Genomic DNA, 19,645 nt, shown 5'->3' with positions numbered 1-19,645 from the left:
CTGAACAGCAACAACAAAAAGTTACTATTTTTAAGGTAATATTAGCTCTAATTTGTCTTCTTCAGCATTTACTTTCTCTGAGACATTATGTTCTACTTATATCACTTCATAAACAGAAATATGTCTATCTTTTTAGTCTGTTACCTACTTCTCTTTACTTTTACTCACCACCTTCTCATCACATCGGCATTGACCTACAAACACACTCAGGTGCAAAGATTCATGTTGTTTCTAATTTCATATATTGCTCTCTAGCCCCCTTCTCCCCATGGAGCGATAGAGCTATTCAACTGAGACATTCAATAACACTCACACACACATACACACACTCAGACACATGCAAAAAGCTATCATCAAGCAAGAATTACACCCACCGTTAACCCTGCAACACGCCCAGTGCCCAATCAATATCTGTGTATGTGTGGGAGTGAGTACACACATGGCTCCTAATATGCCCTTCCCACTCAATAATCATTGGTTGGTAATAATTGCTTGCCTGTCTGCCTAAAGGCTATTGTGTTTACTTGACAGTGCGTCTATGTGCATGTGTACTTGCAGCTGGGAGTGGCAGCTATTATGTTAGTCAGTAGAACAGTGGGCTATAAATACTGGCATGCCTGAAAACATTAGAATCAATTCCCTCTAAAAAGACTCAGGAAAGAAGAAATAAAAGGCAGGGGGAGGAGGGGAAATTAAGAAGAGACAGATTAAGAAGGAGAGAAAAGAACTAAAGGCCTGAGAGAAAACAGGCAGAACTGTTGTTGCAAAGATGTTATGTGCACAGCTGTGTATCACACTGACAGAAACAGCTGGACTGAACACAGAGAACATCAATACATTTTCATTATTATTCACAGGGGAGGCAGATCAAGTTTTCTGTTCGGGTTTTATTCACACTGAAGTTGTGAGGCTACTGCAGTAGTAGTACTAGTATTACTCACCATCCTGGTGTGTCTGCACCAGAGCAGGTGGGCTGCGGGGTCCGTCTCCAGGTGTTGTGAAACAGAGGGTGGATCCGTAGTACCAAGTGAACTTCTTGAGTCCGCTCACCAATCCTGTGTGTCGTGAACCTGGATATTCTGGTGTGATGGTCACCACGATAGCATCCTCCGGAGACATCTCTGGCCACACCATCAGCTGTATCAAGAGAGAGGAAGTTATTGGTAAGAATAAGATGAGAGGTTAATGCAGCACAAAAATTGTCAACACAAGTTATTTGTTTGTTATTTGATCATTTTTTTGTTTAGTCATTATTCTGACTCAGCAGTTTTAGCTTCAAGCCACCAAATGCAAATCCTATTTCTGGAAACAGACTTACCAATACCATGGAGAGGGCAATCTTTCCTAAATTGGGTTATTACCCAAGGACTTAGCTTGCCATAAAAGTTTAAAACTGCACAAATATTTAGACAATAACCATGTTTCTTTGCCCAGAAATCTATAAATTTGTTTCTGTCATAATGTACCATTCAATATAAATCTCTGTCACCATAGTATTATCAGTCAGAGCAATATCAGCGGGAAAAAACTGAGTTTGATAATGAGTCTAACTGAATGTCTAATGACAATCACATAACAAACAGCAGTTTGGTTTGCAGCCCTCCTATAGACACAAAAACAGTGAAAAGCATATATTTAAACTTTCATAATAAAAGAAAAGACAACACTATAATATTCATAGAAGTGATCTATAGGTATAGTAAGGCACTACTCTGTTCTCTCACTTATTTACCAGCACTCTCCCACCAGCTGTCTACAAGCATCAACATCTTCTACACAACTGAGTTTTTCTTTTATCCTCTGCACTGTAAGAGAGAATAATAATCAGGGCAAGAGCTTGTTTTTACATGAACTATTACTTATGACATTTAATCTGTGACTCTCTTGTGTATAATTCTCTCCACACTTTCCCTTAACAACCTAAATCCTTATTATTACATGATGAGCCTCAAACTTGGACCAAAACAAAACTCTGTCTTGCCTCATGTAGACCATACTAAATATGGCAAACTCACAACAACTGGGACACACCTATGTGAAACTTCACCTGTCAGAGAGATTTAGTTATAAACTTGTCACACAGGTAGTATCCGGTCTTGGGTAAACAACTGACAAATATTAAACCCAACCAGGACATGTTAATGAATATTTTCAGCATAATTCACTGAGTAAATGTTTTATTCATACATTCAACCTTAATTTAACTCTCAAGGAATGACTAAGGGTGTGCCTTAATTTTCAATGATGTTGAGAGTATATTCAAGACATAATAAATGCATACATCCACAAAAATGAAAACAGGGATTGTAAGTGATGCCAGAATACAAACATGCAATGAACAGTGGAGCACAGAAAAAACAGTAAGGAGAGGGGAGTAGTTTGTAGTCATGGTTATAAATGGATTAATGGGAACAATTCAGTTTTAATGCATTTCTCTGAAAAAAAAAAAGAATGCTTTTTTGTGTGCTGAACAGGGGCCAGGAGATTTCAGGCAAAATGCAATCTGTATAATGAAAAGTAAAGTTTTTGTTCACTCTGAATTGACCTCATGAGTCTCAGAACCCCAATGAGAAAGTCAGATCCAGTGGACGGACAAATGGACATGGGGTGGATGGAAAGATGGATGGTGGACTGTGTGGATGAAGGATGGATGACAAGGCAGATGAGGATTAATAGCTAAGAGGATAAAGGAAGGGTAGGTAGAATACTGGTCGATTTGATAGATGGATCAGGAGATAGATGGATTACTGAATGAATACATGACTGTGTGGGTGGCTATATGGATTAATGGGTGGATGGATGACTCAGGGGATAAAGGATGGATAACTGATGGATGGAAAAGATGACTTGGTGGATTCTGGATGGATGAGTTGGGTGACCAAAGAAAGACAGCTGGTTGGATGAGGATAGGTAGACAGATCAGTGGTTGAATGGATGGATGGATGAATGATCATTGTGTGGGATGGATGGATTCGTCATTTTTCCAAAACTGTCCACATTTGCCTCAGGCCATGTTGTTTTCAACAATTCTCTTTTTCATAGTTTACTTATTTTCCCAACTCAGTCCACCAATCCAACCATCCACTTAAGCCAATCCCCAGCTGTCATCAGAATAGGATAGAATAGGATAGTCAGTGTAATAGTGTAATGGAATTTTTCTTGGACTTCAGGGCTGTGTTTATCAAGTTTTAGGATCGTTTTCAAACAAAACACTGAATACAATTAACACCAGTGAACTAGGTACCAGTGACAACCACAAACAGCATTTGTTCCACAAAAAAATTAAAAGATGATGCAAAATTATGATATTCATATCTAAATTAATGGCTCCCTGCAGAAAACAGTAAATGGTGTCTTTAATATATTTGAGTGGTAAATGAGTACACAAGAGATTAGATTTAGACTCAGCCTTGTATCAGAGCAGCGGTTCTTCTATATTTGCTGTGTAACAGTGAGTAAGCTTTGTGCCAGTTACCCCTGCTGGGGTTTTGGGTGCTATGGATTATAGCAGAGCAGCCCTCCTGACGTTTATAACCACATATTTTATTTTGAAGAGATCTGTTGTTATAAAAACACACTTGCAGTGCCAAATACACTAAAAAAAGAAGCACCAAGGATTAACTATGTAAGAGCTGTTCCACTATACACACTGTTTTATATCTATAATCTGCAGTAGGCATCCGATCAAAAACACAGGGGTCTCCTACTGAGAGAAACTCTTTGATATCCAGAGACAGCTGAGTGGTTGCTTCTCTCCCTGCCTAAAGGGTGCCGCACTGCACCCAGCCTGTCATGCTAAAGTAAGGTTTTCTATTGTAATTTATTATCAGCACCATACAGTTTGGGTGCAGTAAAAGAGTGCTGATCTGGCACCCTCGAGCAACTGATGCCAGTCCACTTTTTAAGGATGCAGGGAAGATTGGGTGTGCTGTTGCTATAGTTACATGAGTGTTCTGAACCAGATCTGATTGCAATGAAAACCCAGAATCTGCTGAAACTCACAACACAGGTCAAAAATGTCCAAAGGGGCATGAGACCACAGACCAGTACGACAATCCAGTGCACAAGAAATGCCAGTTTAAAATGTCTAATGTCACATGGGTAGTATCCGGTCTTGGGTAACAACTGCCTAATATATAAGCCAAGGATATGCCACAGGATATGTTCATGATTTCAGCATAATTTGATGTGAGTAAATGTTTTATTCATACATTCAACCTTAATTTAACTTTCAAGGAATGACTAAGGGTGTGCCCTAATTTTCAATGATGTTGAGAGTATATTTAAGACATAATGAATGCATACACCCACAAAAATAAAAAACAGGGATTGTAAGCGACGTCAAAATACAGACATGCGAAAAAGAAAGCAGAGCACAGAATGCTTTTATGTGCTACACAAGAGCCATGAGATTTCAGACAAAATCTGCAATCTGTATAATAAAAAGTAAAGTTTTTTTCACTCTGAATTGACCTCATGTGTATCAGTAACCCAATGTAGATGTCAAAGATGTGGATGGACAAATGGGCATGGGGATGGATGGATAGATGGCTGACTGTGTGGATGAAAGATGGATGACAAGGCAGATGAGGATTAATAGCTAAGAGGATAAAGGAAGGGTAGGTAGAATACTGGTCGATTTGATAGATGGATTAGGGGATGGATGGATTACTGAATGAATAAATGACTGTGTGGGTGGTTAGATGGATTAATGGTTTGATGGCTGACTCAGGAGATAAAGGATGGATAACTGAGGGATGGAAAAGACGACTTGGTGGATGATGATTGGATGAGTTGGATGACAAAGGAAAGACAACTGGTTGGATAAGGATAGGTAAACAGATCAGTGGTTGAATGGATGGAGATACCAGTGAGTGGAAGGATTGCTGGACTAGATCACTTGATGGATGGATGGATGGATGGATGGATGGATGGGTGGATGAATGGATGGATGATGGATGGATGGATGGATGGATGGATGAGGAAGAGGGTTTGTAAACAGAACAATAGTTGATGACTAGTTCTACAGATAAGTGGATGGAAGGATTGGTGGTTGACCAGGTGGGCTGATGGATGGATGGATGGATGGATGACTGGAGGGATGGGAAAAAAAGACACATGGATGTAGGCATGAATAGATAAATGGATTGGAATGGCATTGGGTGGTTGAAATATGAAGGATAACTAGGTGGATGAAAGAAAGATGACTCAGTTAAAAGATAGAATGACATTTGGTCAAATGAATGGATACATGTATGGATAGATGAGGTTGAGGATGGGTAAATGGATCACTTTTAAATAGTAGGAAAGATCAGTGGATGTAGAGACTGGTCAATGACCTGGTGGGTTGTTGGATAGATGGCTGGATAGATGGATAAAAGGACATATGATAGATGGATGGACTCATTGGCTAGACAAAAGAAAGGTGACAGTTAAACGATGGGATAATGTTTAGTCAGATAAATGGATGGATGGATGGATCAGGGGATGGATGAACGATTATTGGATGGGATGGATGGTTAGATAGATGGGTGGAGGAGGAATGTCAACAGGGTGGATGATAGAAAGATGTCTAAGAAGATTTATGGTGTTTGGTCTAATAGATGAATAGATGAATAGATAAATAGATGGATGGATGGATGGATGGATGGATGGATGGATGGATGACATATCTATGACTGAGAATTTAGAATGTGTTTGGTCAAATTGATGAGAGATGGATGGATGAATGAATGGATGCCTGGTTGGCAAGGGATGAAAGTCCATTAATGGATCACTGGCTGAACGGTTTGCTAGATCTATGGATGAAGTGACTGGCTGATGACCTGTTGGGGTGATGAATGGATGGCTGGAGGGATGGATAGAAAGATGGATGGATAAAAAAACTAATGGATGGAGGCATATTTGGATGGATGATATGATGGATGAAGGAAGGATGACTCAGTGGATGAAAGAGAGATGACTGAGATAACAGATGGAATGGTATTTGGTCAAATAAATGGATGGATGGGTGGATTATTGGGTGGGATGGGTGGATTATTGGGTGGGATGGGTGGATTGATGGATGGATGGATGATAAAGATCAAACTACTAGTTGGATGAGGATTAGTAGAAGGATCACTGTTGAGTAGAATGATAGTGGATAGAAGGATTGGAAAATCAGTTGATGGATAGATGGATGCATGGTTAAATGGAAGTATGATGCAAGTTGGATGAAAGATGAATGATTGCATAGATGAAGGGAAGTCAGAGGACAAGCTGAGTGAATGATTGAAGGATAAAGAACGACTTAGCAGTCTGAGGGCATGGCTGGGTATATAGATACATGATTGAATGGGTGGTTGGCTAGATGGACTGATGACTGGGAGAGAGGATTGATTAATAAATGAATGGATGGATGGGCAGGCAGACAAATAGATGATTAAAAGATCTGACCTGAAATCAAACTGTCTAAAAGGGATGTGACAAAAACAGAATATCTGAAACCTTAAACTGGTCAGAGTGTCCCTTTGGTTCTGCCTCAGACGATAAGTGTTGAGCTCTGTTATTAAGAGCTGTGTATACAGTCAGTGATCTGTGGGAGATGAGATGAGGCTTTGCTTCATATCCTCTTTTAATTAATGTCATTATCTACCGTCCTCTAACCAGCACAACACGCTTCAAGACACACACCCACATTTTTCACAGCAGTAGCGTGAGGCCCCACTGATTTAGTGGGGTTGGTACACAGAGGCAACATCAGAGCACCACATCACACAGATGGAAAGCCATATAGTATTTATCAAGCAACAAAAACACAAACATTCACACTCTCCAAAACACACCAACACCTACACACTGATCTAGTGACACACTGTAAGAATATGATGTGTTTTGCTTGTCATGCTAATCAGCTCCTGAGGGGTTGGTTGGCACAAGAAGAGAAACATTAATCACACACCAGAACTACTATGTATAGATCTTTTGAACTACTCATTATTTGCTCACTCTGCTCCCTATTATCCTGATTTATTTGTTAGTATCTCTTGTTTCTCTTCAGTCTTTTGCTTGGTTCAATCCTCTTTTCTTATACCTTCATCCTTCCTTTCCACTATCTTGACTTTGTCATTCGCACAGGTAAACAAGAACAAGGCAGTGCATCTTGGGACATGACCTCTAAATCCAAGAAAGGGTTAAACAGCTCAAAAATATGCTAAAATATACATACTTAGGGGAACAGATAATGTAAACGTCTATTCTTATTCTAATTTAAATATTTTAATGAATGATGAGAGTATCTGGATTATTTTGTACAGGACTCAAGACCTCAGTAATATTATAAAATGGCTCATTGTCACTCTAGCAGTACCTCACATCCACACACATGTAGTTTGTAGTTTTAAGACAGCTGCTGTTTTATATAAAAACTGACCAAAAAGGAAACTGAATTCAAACATTCCCAAAATGTATCAGGATCATCAACAAGAAAAGAATTAAACTGATAAGAAAAAAAATTAATGTCTTGTGCATAATGCAGGTGAGATTGTGTGCATAATAAAAGAAGTAGGTTCTTCTGTTTAGTTGAAAATTTACACATAGAGAAAACTGATTTTAACTTAGAGCTGTTTATAGTCTTGTATCACACTCTCTCACTCACAAGCCCAGAGACTTACTGTACCTTGTATCCCTGGTTGATGCCATTAATAAACTGCTGAGGTGGAGGGTTCCAGGTGAAGCGGATTGTTGTCGAGTTGATAGCAACAACTTCCACTTCTTGCGGCGGGGCTGTGGGAACTAAGAACACAAATATACAAAACATTAAGCTGCAGAACTCACAGAGAAGATGAGTGTCCAGGTGCACTGGAATAAAGTAAAGTTACAGACAGAGAGCCAAAAGCTGCAAATATAAATACTATCTCAAAAAGCATTGTATTTGAATTTGTTATGTTGAGATTAACTTCTCTGATTAAAAAAATCTGCTGAGCTAAGTTAAATGCCAACCCTACACTGCTATATTGCTGCCTTACTTCTATGTGAAATTCATCTTTTATTCTTTGAATGTGTTTTGCATAGTTTCTGTTTCGAACGACTAGTTTACTGCCTAATAAGCGACTGGCTATGAACAAGGACACTATAAACAAAGCTACTATGATCAGAAATCTATAAAGCTTTGTGGTCAGCAGTCTTAGAAAGGAATAAACTTAGCTCCATGGGATGACTGTTTCAGTCAACAGCATATCACCCTTTACAGAGTGAACAGTATAACTTTGTTGGACGGTATATTACAAAATATTGTCAAGTGCTATATTTTGGGTACAAAACTAGTGTTATTTCTTCATTACCTTGTTTAACACGGACTTGATGGAGACCAAATAGAGTGTATTTAGCAAATCAGCTCATTTCCACACCGTGGAATCTTTGAACATGGGTGCCCTCCCCCCCAAAAAACACTCCAGCTCCACGTTGTGGTACATCCTTCACATCCTACATGCGTAAAACGTATGTGCATGACTGTATAAATAAGTAATATATAAATACTTTATATAAATACTTTGTCAGTGAAAAACAAAACACACTATATATCACCACAAAGACTTGTGTATACATGTATCCTATCCATGGAATAAAGCTTTTTTTGCAAATACATGGGTGAATTTTGAGGCTTTGGCATTACTTTTAAGTATTATTTGCACTAACAGGAAAGAAAACACAATAATGCTCCTAAAAACCCAGAGTAAACTAGTTCCCACTGTTTTTCTCATGTTTAATCTTGTATCTCAAGTTCAAATATTCAACAATAAAGAGCAGAACAGTAATAATTCATAGCATAAATAAGAATAGCAAAAAAATCTTTCTGAAAGAAGTGTAAACTCGGCAAAGGCTTTCATCACCAGCCAAGCAGAGAGTCAGAAAGGACAGAGCTAGAAGAGATGAGAAAGGGAATGTCTTAGGAGGGAAATGTCAAATATACAGAGCAGACTTGGACAGTTTTCCCTATGAAACTTAGTTTATTTGTTCAATTTTTGTAAAACGGGCTGAACATGTGATGTTTGGCTCACACCAGCTTGACACAGATTTACTTCTTTCACTCCAAGATTTTATGTTTACTTGACTTAATGTTTAATTTTACACTTCCAGACAGTGTATAAATGTTCCTCCACTCCATAATCTTAATGCTTAAATGGAATCTATCAACAAGAGGCTGCATTCCAGCACTAAAGCCAGAGTGTGTGACTGTGGCATATGGGAGAGATAATGCATGCGTGCATGCTTATGTGTGTATGTGTCTGTGGGCACATGTTACGGTGATTACACTGTAAGGGGTTTATGCTGAATTCACAGAGTGATCATGCACTGTTGCATGATGGGAATGCCCTTTACATCTTAAATTTGAGCCAAAGAGGCCAGACGAAGACATACACGCAGCAAAAGGAGGGAATGCAGAGTTGAGATTGTAAATCCATGACAAAAAAGAAATGAAAATGGGAGGAAGAACTAGTGACAGACAGAAAGAACCACGGGATGAGCATACAGAGAGAGAGACAGAAGATTAATTGATGTTAAAGATGCTCTCTACCCCCCTTTGCTTCACTGACTGTACTCCTGGGGACCGGCTTCTAACCCTGCACAGCTCAGAGCTACAGATAAAACACTAAACTCTGTCCTCTGGGGGAATCTTAGTATGCGCGTATGTGAGAGATCTGGAGGAGAGAAGCATTATCGGAGTCTCGCACTAAGTTCACCCCATATCCTCTTTGAGATAGTGAGAGGGAGAAAATGTCCAATCCATTGCAGCCTCTCCCATTAAACCACATTAGAATAATTAATGAGCCTAACTCCGTCTCCTGAGTCTATAAACCTGTCCTCAACTCTTGTAATAATGACTGTGAGCTTTATGTGCATGTGTTGGTGTGTGCGTGGCGCTCAGCCTTGCAGTAATAATGGTTATAAACTGTTGGAATAAAAGTCAGGGAGAATAAAGCACATGTTTAAAGAGGATTTACCCCGACTTCAACTTCCTTTCATCTACTTTTACTGTTGTCATTGACATTTGTTCTTCTTCGCTACACCTGCATGCAGTTTTGATAAACAGTCTCAAAGTTTGTTCCTCTGTTACTCATGAAATAACATATTTATCAAGTAATCTTTTCCTTAAAACTTCCTGCAGCCAATTCTCCAGCATTCCTCTGAGCTCTTTGGCCAGATGGAGATGTGTCCCTCCAGCATGTCCTAGGTTGTCCCCAGGGTCCCTTCCCACTTGGTTGAAGCCTGTGTGCCTTTGAGGGGATGCCTGGGGGGAACTTTAGCACAAGTCTGAACCGCATAAATTGGCTCCTCTCAAAGCTGAGTGCCTCATCCTATCACAGAGATTCAAACCAAGCAGCCTTGGGTGTTACTGCTTCTGCGTGTGGCTGTGGTCTCTGTCTTTTGATCGCTATGTAGAGAAGTAAAAACAGTTGACGACGGTCTATTTATTCACTATAAACAACCTGCTGCCATCATACTGCTGCTCTCATGCTTTCATTCAGGATGGATTTAGGGGCAGAGACAAGCTTCTTTAGGGCAGTGACAGTTTTCACCTAAATACATTTAAAAGTTCACAGCCTGGAAAGTAATTTCTCAAAACAGCTCATACATGCAGCAAAGCACTTCTGTCAAAAGCCTTTACCTTACACATTAAGCCTTTTATTAGTTAAAATAGATAAGTTGATGAACAAGTCATAAGCATCAAAATTACACCCTTATTTGGCATCAAGTTAAAAAAATGTGATAAAAATGTTCATTTGATTTTGATTCAGATTGACATCAGACTATGAATGCATTTTTTATCTCTTCATTTCAAAACAATCTTGCCCTTCATGTTTTCACTCCCACTGCATGCCTGTTGTATCCTTATCCTTATCTCAAAAGTAACTGAATTCTGCTTTTGCCAAAATCAAAACTACTGAGATGCTGATTTACAAGGTCCAAGTTTAAACCTGCATGTTGGAAAGCAACCAAGTATCTTTCAACAAGCCTGTGCAGCACAGAAAATGGAGAAAAGCTAAGACATAGAGAAAAGAAACAAACATGTAGCCCGCCAATAGCATTATTGAAAAGAAGGCACAGTTGTAATATATGCAGCAATGTACTTCAGTAACAATAATAAAGTCACAGTGCCAGGAATAGAAGGACATCTCCTTGGTTCTGTCTGTTTGGATGCCTGACAACAAACAGCTCAAATTAGCAGCTTTAACAACCTTAGCCTTTATAGTATCAAAGTTTTTCTTTTTTTTTTTTTTTTTTAAAGGAAAAGACTATTGGATGGACTGCCTTTGACAAAAAAAGATATTTCAAATATTTCAGAGGAAAAATCAACTAAAGGAAGCATGAACAATATTAATCACAAAGATCTACAACTTAAAAAAAAATCTGTTCCATTTCATTTGCTGTGTGCTCAAACATTTGCAAATTTCTACAAAGAATGAGAACATCTTTTTCAGTTAAGTCACAGCAATGAAATAGTGTTTGAGCTAAAGTAGGTCTGCTGATACAGCCAGAAACTCCACTGACATTTGTTTGTATAGCCGATATTTACAGCTGATAAAGGCAGATTTTTATTGCCAAAATATCAGTTGCACATAACAGCAGAAATGTCTGTATCTGTTGATACCCATATTTCATTTTTAATCTAATATCTGCCGATACCAATATCATGCCAAAAATATTGTGCATACCAAAATAAAATATATGTACTAGAGTTTCTTTGCATGATTTAAGCCTGTGTCATTGACCACAAGGCATGCCCCTCAGTTTTGAGAAACATTTCTAAGTAAATAAAATAAAGTATAAAAACAATGAAAATTGAGGCAGTAATATCTGCTCTGCGATGCTGTGAGTGTTTTGGTTGAAAAAGATGAAAAAAAAAAATATATAAAAAATATAAAAAATTACAACAACCCGAATGGAGTACTCTTATCTGCTCTGCTGAACCTGTCAGGTCTGTGATTGAGCCAACAGAGCCATAATGACATTTTTGGCAGATAGTTTGGAGCTATAAAGTCTGAGTTTCATTTTCTCATCCTTTATTTAAACACATCCGACTTCCTCATTGATGTAAAGGTCTTTCTTGCATTTTTGAGGCATCTAATTTGTTAAGTTGCTACTTAATACATTCCATTTCATGATTTTTCTCTTCAGAAAAACAGTCTTCCATAATACTGACAAGCAGATAATCCTACTGTGATGAATTTGGCAGAAAAAGAATGTGTCCATTGATGGATACTTCACTGAACTTGACACAGATTCACTTTTAGCATAGCGACACTAACAGAGAACAGGGAGTAACGGTTCCTTTGAGAGACATAGTCACAACCTGTTTTTTTTTTTTTTTAATCGTCCAGGACTTAGGACAAGTAAAATACTGGCTAAAACAAACTTTTAGCAGGGAAAGACGTTAGTCCCTGCTTGGCTTGGTTCAAGTGACACTGAGACAACCACTCCAGCATCTAGCTTGCTCTTATGATTTCAGATCATGGCTGCGTGTCCCTGTGTCAGAGTGGATGAGGCAGTGGTCTGGGATTAAATTCACATTGTTTTCTGTCACAGATTAACTGGTTATGTTACTTTTAATAACCCAAAGGCCACCATGGCTGGTAGGCTGGGCAAATTTAGCCCACACTTAACAGAAACATGGCAATCTCCAATCTCCAATGAAGGCATAAATACACAGCTAAACAATAGACTGCACTGAGATAAAGCCCTTCATATCGTTGTAAATAATTTGGAGCTCATATGAGTCACTCATCCCAAGATTTTGCCCTGCCCCTTCAGTCATACTTCTCAGCCTTTTCATTATTCCAACATAACTGATAAGCTTATAGACAGTATTTTGATGTTGCTTTACAGGAATTTTAATGTGGTTATACTTAAAGAACTATTGTTCAGTTACTTGTGTTTATGCATATTGCCCAAAACTTTTAGTAGATTTGCTTTTCCCTCCAAGATCAAGAAAAAAGATGTGTGTATTTTTACTCACCTCCCTGCAGAGTGTACTCAGTAACTGGGCTGCTGTAGACTCCCAAGCCTGCTCCAGTGAACGCAGCCACCTGGATCTGGTATTGTGTCCAGATGATCAGATCCTTCAGCAGACAGTAGTTGGTCTCTGGGCTGCTGATATTCTTCTCCTGGTAGTCTCCTGGCAGCCCTGCCAGACGGTACCTAAATAAACAGAAAAACTTTTGAATATGTAGATTTGGAGCTGAAGAGGCAAGTAAGATGACAAAAGGTGATCCAACTTTAGTGACTTTACACATACAAGTATGTGTATGTGAGAATATGCATAGTATTACAGCTCCAGCTCAGATTGGAGAAAGTCAGCCTTATTTTTTTAGGGGCTGATGTTAAAGTCATGGCTCTTCTACAACATTTAAATGCCTTTAGGCAAGAAAATAAATTGAGAATTGCTGCCAATATACAGATTGTACAGCAAAGCAAAAAAGTAAGTTGACTTTAGTTGGCTAATATAACCAAATGTAGTCATAGACATGTTTCCCCAGCAGGCAAAAGAACTTGAATGAAGCGTTTTCTGTTGTGTGAAGTCACTTGATTGATGTCAGACTCCCTAAAGAATAAAAACCTTCAATGCCTTGTAGACATCTCTAAATAGTGCACCTTCAAGGCCTTTGCTTTAGTGAGGTGATATAAATGTCCACTTAAAACGATATATGACCCAATGAGACCAGGAGTGTAATACCACTGAGGTATTGTACATATCCAATGGAGTAATAATCCACATGTCAGCATTTTAATACGGAGCCGATTCACTGTAACTGGATATTCAGACATTTTAGCGGCTGAGTCAGCGCTCCATCACACATACATACTGTACATACACACACAGCGAGAGAGCGCTGAGGGCTGACAGGGCAGCTCCGTAGTGAAGGGGAGATAAACCCTTTTTCTCTCTCTCTACCTGACATACTGACACTCACACCGGGGGGAAGGAGGACTGTGGGGGGGTTGTAGGAGGGAAGAGATATTAGCTGAAATGATATGGTGAAGATGAATAGGAGCGCTTTCCCATTTTCCACTGATTTCTCAAGTGGACTCAGATAACACACTGAATGAGACTAAAAGACCTGATGACAATTATATGCAAATTTGAGAGAGGCAGCTGATGACAGTTCGATTACACTCAGTGTGTCACATATGGCAGACATCACAGGGAAAGATATCTGACCAAGGGCAGTTACGGCTTCTCGAGTCTGTGTGGGCATAAGTGTGAGGTTGAGTGCTGGATGAGAAGGAAAAAAAAGGAAGAAAAATTGTCTTAACCCATACAGATTCACATAAATGTCTCTATACTAAATCTAAAACTAAATATTCCTCCAATCCTGAGCGATGAGACTATTCAAATTTACTGGTTGATAAGTGGATATAATGTAATATAACAGGGGAAAATACCATCAGTGTTGATGAAATTGCATTTATTGTTAATATTGATACTTTTGTGTGCACTGAAAAAGCAAAATGACCGAAATCCACATGATTTGTAATCTCTTTACAGAGGGTTTGCACTGACGTCACTTTTCCACTCAACTACTCCCCGAGTCGGACTGAGTGTCAAAGGGTTCTGATAAAAACAAGAATATAACAGTCAAATATCTGCTTAAATGAAGGGCATGTGGACTCCACAGAGATACCTCTTTTTACTAAAGACTCAGTGGATTGTGGACATTGATTTGTGGTCAGGTTTCTTGACTTTTATATGAATGATTTCAAGTACACAAAGCAAAGACTGAGGACACACAAAAGCCTGGTACGGTCAGTGACTTTTGGTAGTCGGTAGAAAGACTGCTCTATGTTAGTCATATCTGTTTAGATTCAGGGTGGATGTACCCAGGCTTTATTTGAGTATAAGATAGCTCTATTTAAGCATCCTTTAACCCCTTAAAGCCTCAAAACACAAATAATAGCCAGAAAATTCTAATTTTTTGGAACTGAAATGTTCATTCAACTTACTACTGAAATTTAAAAAAAATCAGAATTTCCATAAAATTTAACAAATACATTTTTTAGTATCTCATTTCATTTATTAGCTGTTTTCAGTAACTGATAATCCACTTGAGGGTATTTTTATCATTTATCAGATTGTATTCAGAAGTTTTTTGAGTAATTTATTGAGCATATTGATTAGATAGAGGTATCATAAAAGTATGTATCAAATATGATACAACAGGCGTTAAGGGGTTAAAATTGTTTTTGCCTCCTTTTTCATTTCTAATGTGACAAATACTGCAGTAAAGCTCTTAACCTTTAATACTTTTTAGGAGTATAGACATGCACTGTTATTAGGTCATCTCATGAAAAATACATGGACATAACTTTCTTGATTTTATTCAATGAGATAAACATTCAAAGTCTATTTTTTGCTTTAAAATCATCTGTGCTAATTGGACTTCACAGGGTTTTATGTACAAGCATGAAAACCTAATGTTATCACTAGATGCCTTGTCATCTCAGATATCGTTCTTTTACTATATTACTGACCTTCTGAAAGTCAAGCTATTAATTTTTTTGTGTGGGGAAAAACAAGTGGATAGAGCTGGGTTCAGACTGTATTCATTGCTAACAGAATGCATCGGCTCATTTCTATGATACATTTTGGTTGTGCTATTGTACAAGCATGGTGTCATTCTGTGGCTTTAAGCACCAAACTCATCAAACCATAGTCCTTGCTATCTGCACTGGGGCACAGTCATGCTGGAATAGAGAATCACCTTCCCCAGACTGTTGCCACAAAGTTGGAAGCATAGCATTGTCCAAAATGTGTTAGTATGCTGAAGCATTACGATTGGCTTTCACTGGAGATAAGGGGCCTAGACCAAGCCCTGAAAAACAGCCCTATATCATTATCCCTCCTCCACCAAACTTCACAGTTGCCACAATGCAGTCAGGCAGATAACCTTCTACCAGTGTCCGCCAAACCCACACTCACCCATCTGACTGCCAGACAGAGAAGTGTAAATCGCCACTCCAACAAACACATTTTCACTACTCCATAGTTTAGTGTCAGCGTGCTTTGGGTCACTCTATCCGATGCTAGGCATTGGACTTAGTGATGTGAGCCTTGCTTGCTGCTTGGCCAAGGAAACCCATTCAAGAAGCTCCCACCGCCCAGTTTTTGTGCTTATATTAATGTTAGTGGAAGTCTGGAACTCTTTAGCTATGGAATCAGCAGAGGGTTGGTGAACTTTTATGCACCATGCTCCTTAGCAGTCGTTGATGTGATTTTATGATTTTATGTTATTCTGCTTCATGACTGAGTTGCTGTTGTTCCTAAATGCTTCCACTTTCAAATATTATGACTTAGAGTTGACTGTGGAATATCCAGCAGGGATGAAATTTCACAAACCGTCTATTGCAAATCCATCACAGTGCTACACCTAAGTCACTGAGATCTTCAGAACAACCCATTTATTATCACAAATGTTTGCAAATTGAGTCTGATTTAAACACCTGATTTCAATAATTAAAAGGTCTGGCCAAATAATTTTGTCCCTATAGTGTATTTCCCATGCAATGGACATGTCAGACAGTCCATCTGATGTGTTAGGTTAGCAATGAACATCGTTTAGAAATAATTTCAGCTGAAATAAAGTCATTTACTGCTTGCTTTCTTCTGATTTCTATCACTAGAATCATCTTCCTCCCACTCAATACCTTGAATTACAGTGACTCAGCCTATAGTGACTTCACATTTATACCATCTACAGACATATTCAATAATGGTTAGATCATGTGATTGACTGAACACTATAGCCGCTTTATCTACATGTTCCACAGAAGTGATATGGATGGATGGCTGATATTTTAAAAATGACTGTTTACCCATGTCTGAAAGAAATGAGCAAAAACATTAATCCACAGGGGTTGCCAAAACTGACACAAATCAAAAGTTTATCTCAAAGGCTTTAACTTTCTGTGTAGTAGAAGAAAAAAGATAGAAGCTTCAGATAATACTGTATAAAGTAGACTTTATCTGTGATATGTCTTTTGTTTTCCAAGGGCAGATCATCAAAATTGTTTATGATCGACCTTCAGCTTTAACAATCAATCGATTCAATGTTTCTTTGAACAAGTGTAATATCACAGGGTTTACATGGGGACTTAGATGGGGGTCTTAAAGAAATGTGAAACCTCTACAGCTCCTGAAAAGATTATTCTGTCTAGAGCTCTTTATCCCAACACAATAGATCCACTGTACCATAAAAGACCTTTGGTTTGCTCAAAAGATTATGGTTAATGTGTTCAAAATCATCAGAAGTTGCCACCTAGTAGCTTACCAACAGGCCTAGAGTGTACTCTTTGTATCAGCAAACCTGTGTGATGAAATGATTATATTTGAATGGAAGGAAAAAGGAAGCCTAGAAGGATAAATGTGTGAAAGAGTGTTCTTACCTGAGCACATATCCTCGGAGGATGCCGTTGAGCTGCGGCTCTGGCGGTGGCTGCCACTGAACCATGATGGACTGGTTTGTCCTCCCACTGGCCACGATATTCTTTGGTGGAGCGCTGGGTGCCTCCTCCCTCAGCATCAATCTTGCACATAAGACCACACACAGGGAAAAGGAGAAAGACCAGCAGAGACAAATGAGTCTGATTAAGTTTATTAGGCCTCCTGTAATATGAGCAGAAAGTGAGAGAAGGCGCATCATTTGTCCCTTTATCCTGCTGTCCAACACATCACTTAAATGATCAGAAGCTGTACAAGGCAAAAAAAGGAGTTTGAATGCCTGGAGTATTTTCCTTTTTTTTGACTCCAGAGGACGCCTTGTCAACATATAAACGATCATATTTGTCAAAAAAGATAAATAGAACGGCTCTGTGACTTATAACAGAGTTTCATTTCACAACTTGAGCAGCTCTGATAAATTCTTATTGAATTGTGGCCTCATCTCACAAAACCCCCATTCTCCTTGTGTATCTTGAAATTTCATCAAGTGTGTTTGCTTTTCATCTCTGTATATATTTTCCATTTATTAGAAACAAACCTACTGCTGCTGCTGCTGCTGCTGCAAACACTTAACACATCGCTTCCACTACACCGGCATAAACTTGCATTAAATCTAATAAATACAGCCTCTTATTCTCTGGCAGATAAGAACAACAAAAAAGCTTTAAGAAGTCACAGATCAAAGTTTAGATGGTATTTGTATTTACTTATTTAAATGAATTCAACCTGGAAAACCTCATTGAGTTTGATAGTCTCATTTACAAGAGTGTCCTGGCCAAGACAGGAGTCACAGAAAAACCTATTAAAAACAAAGATCAATCCAACCCTGGTCACAGGGCACAAATTCAACAGTCAAAACATCTACAACCTGATGCATCAACCTCCAACACATTTAATCTACTTTTTAAAAGATTTAAAAGCACCAGCTTCCCCTGAAACAAATTCTCCTGCAGCAGATTTCAGGCTGCAGGAGCAGTGTACCTGAAACTCCCTTCACTCATTTCCAGACGGACTTTTGGAATAGACAGCAAATGTAAGTCTTGTGGCTGAGTCACAGAGCGAAGGCTGTAGCTTCCAGCACTTCTTCCTTCCATGAATACACTTACACAAGTATGATGGAACATATTGAGTATAGCCTCATAAATAAGGATATGCAGATGATTTTGTCTATGTGTGGCCAATGAAGGCCACTTAACTCGATCATATAGACGACAATAATGAGGTAATGACTTAAGACTGGTAATGAACCACAGCACCTCATGGTATACAGTGGCTGAGTCTCACTTCCCTTAAAATGTGTCTTAGGTCTTTGCTTGAATCTTTTCCTTGAGTCCAAGTCCAGATGACTGATGTTTTGAGGGATCATGAGATGTCCTTCTCTCTGCAGCATCACGTAAAGCTATGTCAGTTTGAGATGACGGTGACAGCAGATCTTCAATCCGCTGTCAAGAGGCTTAAACAGCAGATTGTTTCTGCATAAATATTTACTGTATTGTTTTCCAATAAATATCCACATATAGACAGATACAGTTATGGAGAAGACATTAGCATGGATGCTGCTAAAGCGCCAGTTTTATCAGAACTTGACAACATTTTTCGTTAAAAGAAGGACAAAGAACAGCAGAGTTGTTTTCTTTTCAAAAACGACAAAAGTTGTTTACTGACATGTCTACAGTCTCCACGGGTTGCATTATGCAGTTCTCTATGGAGTTTACTCGTGGGTAAAGGCACAGCTCTGTAGCAGCTTCATCATGTGTTTTGTTGCTCTGATTGGCCCATAAAGATGTGACAGACAGAACGTTCATCCAATCACCCTCTGAGTTTTTTTTAAAGGCTCTGCCTTTTCCCAAACACTGTCTATGGAAGGTTTACCAGATGGATGTGTGAAACACATCCATCTGGCATGTCAGGTTAGTTAGGTGTAACGTTGGAAAAATATAGATATGAAACAATGATCAAACTGCTCATTAATAATCAGACTAGGGCTGCAACGAATAATTCTTTTTTATGTCGGCTAATATATCAATAAATTTCCGATTAGTCGATTAATCACGGTTATTTGGCATACTATTTTGGATCCCCATTTTATGTAAATAGTAGCAATTTAAATAGTAGCAGTTCACTTGCCTTGCAGGTTACAAATAACTAAAGGATGGCTTTCTTTAAAGT

The 19,645-nt window shown here is 38.7% G+C and overlaps 1 protein-coding gene across 2 annotated transcripts in view; it reads right to left on the bottom strand.

Moving 5' to 3' along the window:
• Positions 1–19,645, bottom strand: part of sdk1a (sidekick cell adhesion molecule 1a) — a 399,871-nt gene that overhangs the window by 88,795 nt on the left and 291,431 nt on the right. For both annotated transcript variants that reach the window (XM_041785552.1, XM_041785551.1), the window contains 4 exons: positions 17,422–17,562; positions 12,998–13,179; positions 7,658–7,773; positions 942–1,137 (listed from right to left, as the gene is read on the bottom strand). In XM_041785552.1, coding sequence (XP_041641486.1) covers positions 942–1,137; positions 7,658–7,773; positions 12,998–13,179; positions 17,422–17,562 — 635 coding nt within the window. The remainder of the gene's footprint in view (positions 1–941; positions 1,138–7,657; positions 7,774–12,997; positions 13,180–17,421; positions 17,563–19,645) is intronic.

Source organism: Cheilinus undulatus, linkage group 4 (genome assembly GCF_018320785.1).
Source record: "Cheilinus undulatus linkage group 4, ASM1832078v1, whole genome shotgun sequence".
Taxonomy (NCBI): domain Eukaryota; kingdom Metazoa; phylum Chordata; class Actinopteri; order Labriformes; family Labridae; genus Cheilinus; species Cheilinus undulatus.
Note: the sequence above shows the minus strand (reverse complement) of the source record. Positions and strands in the feature narration are given on the sequence as shown.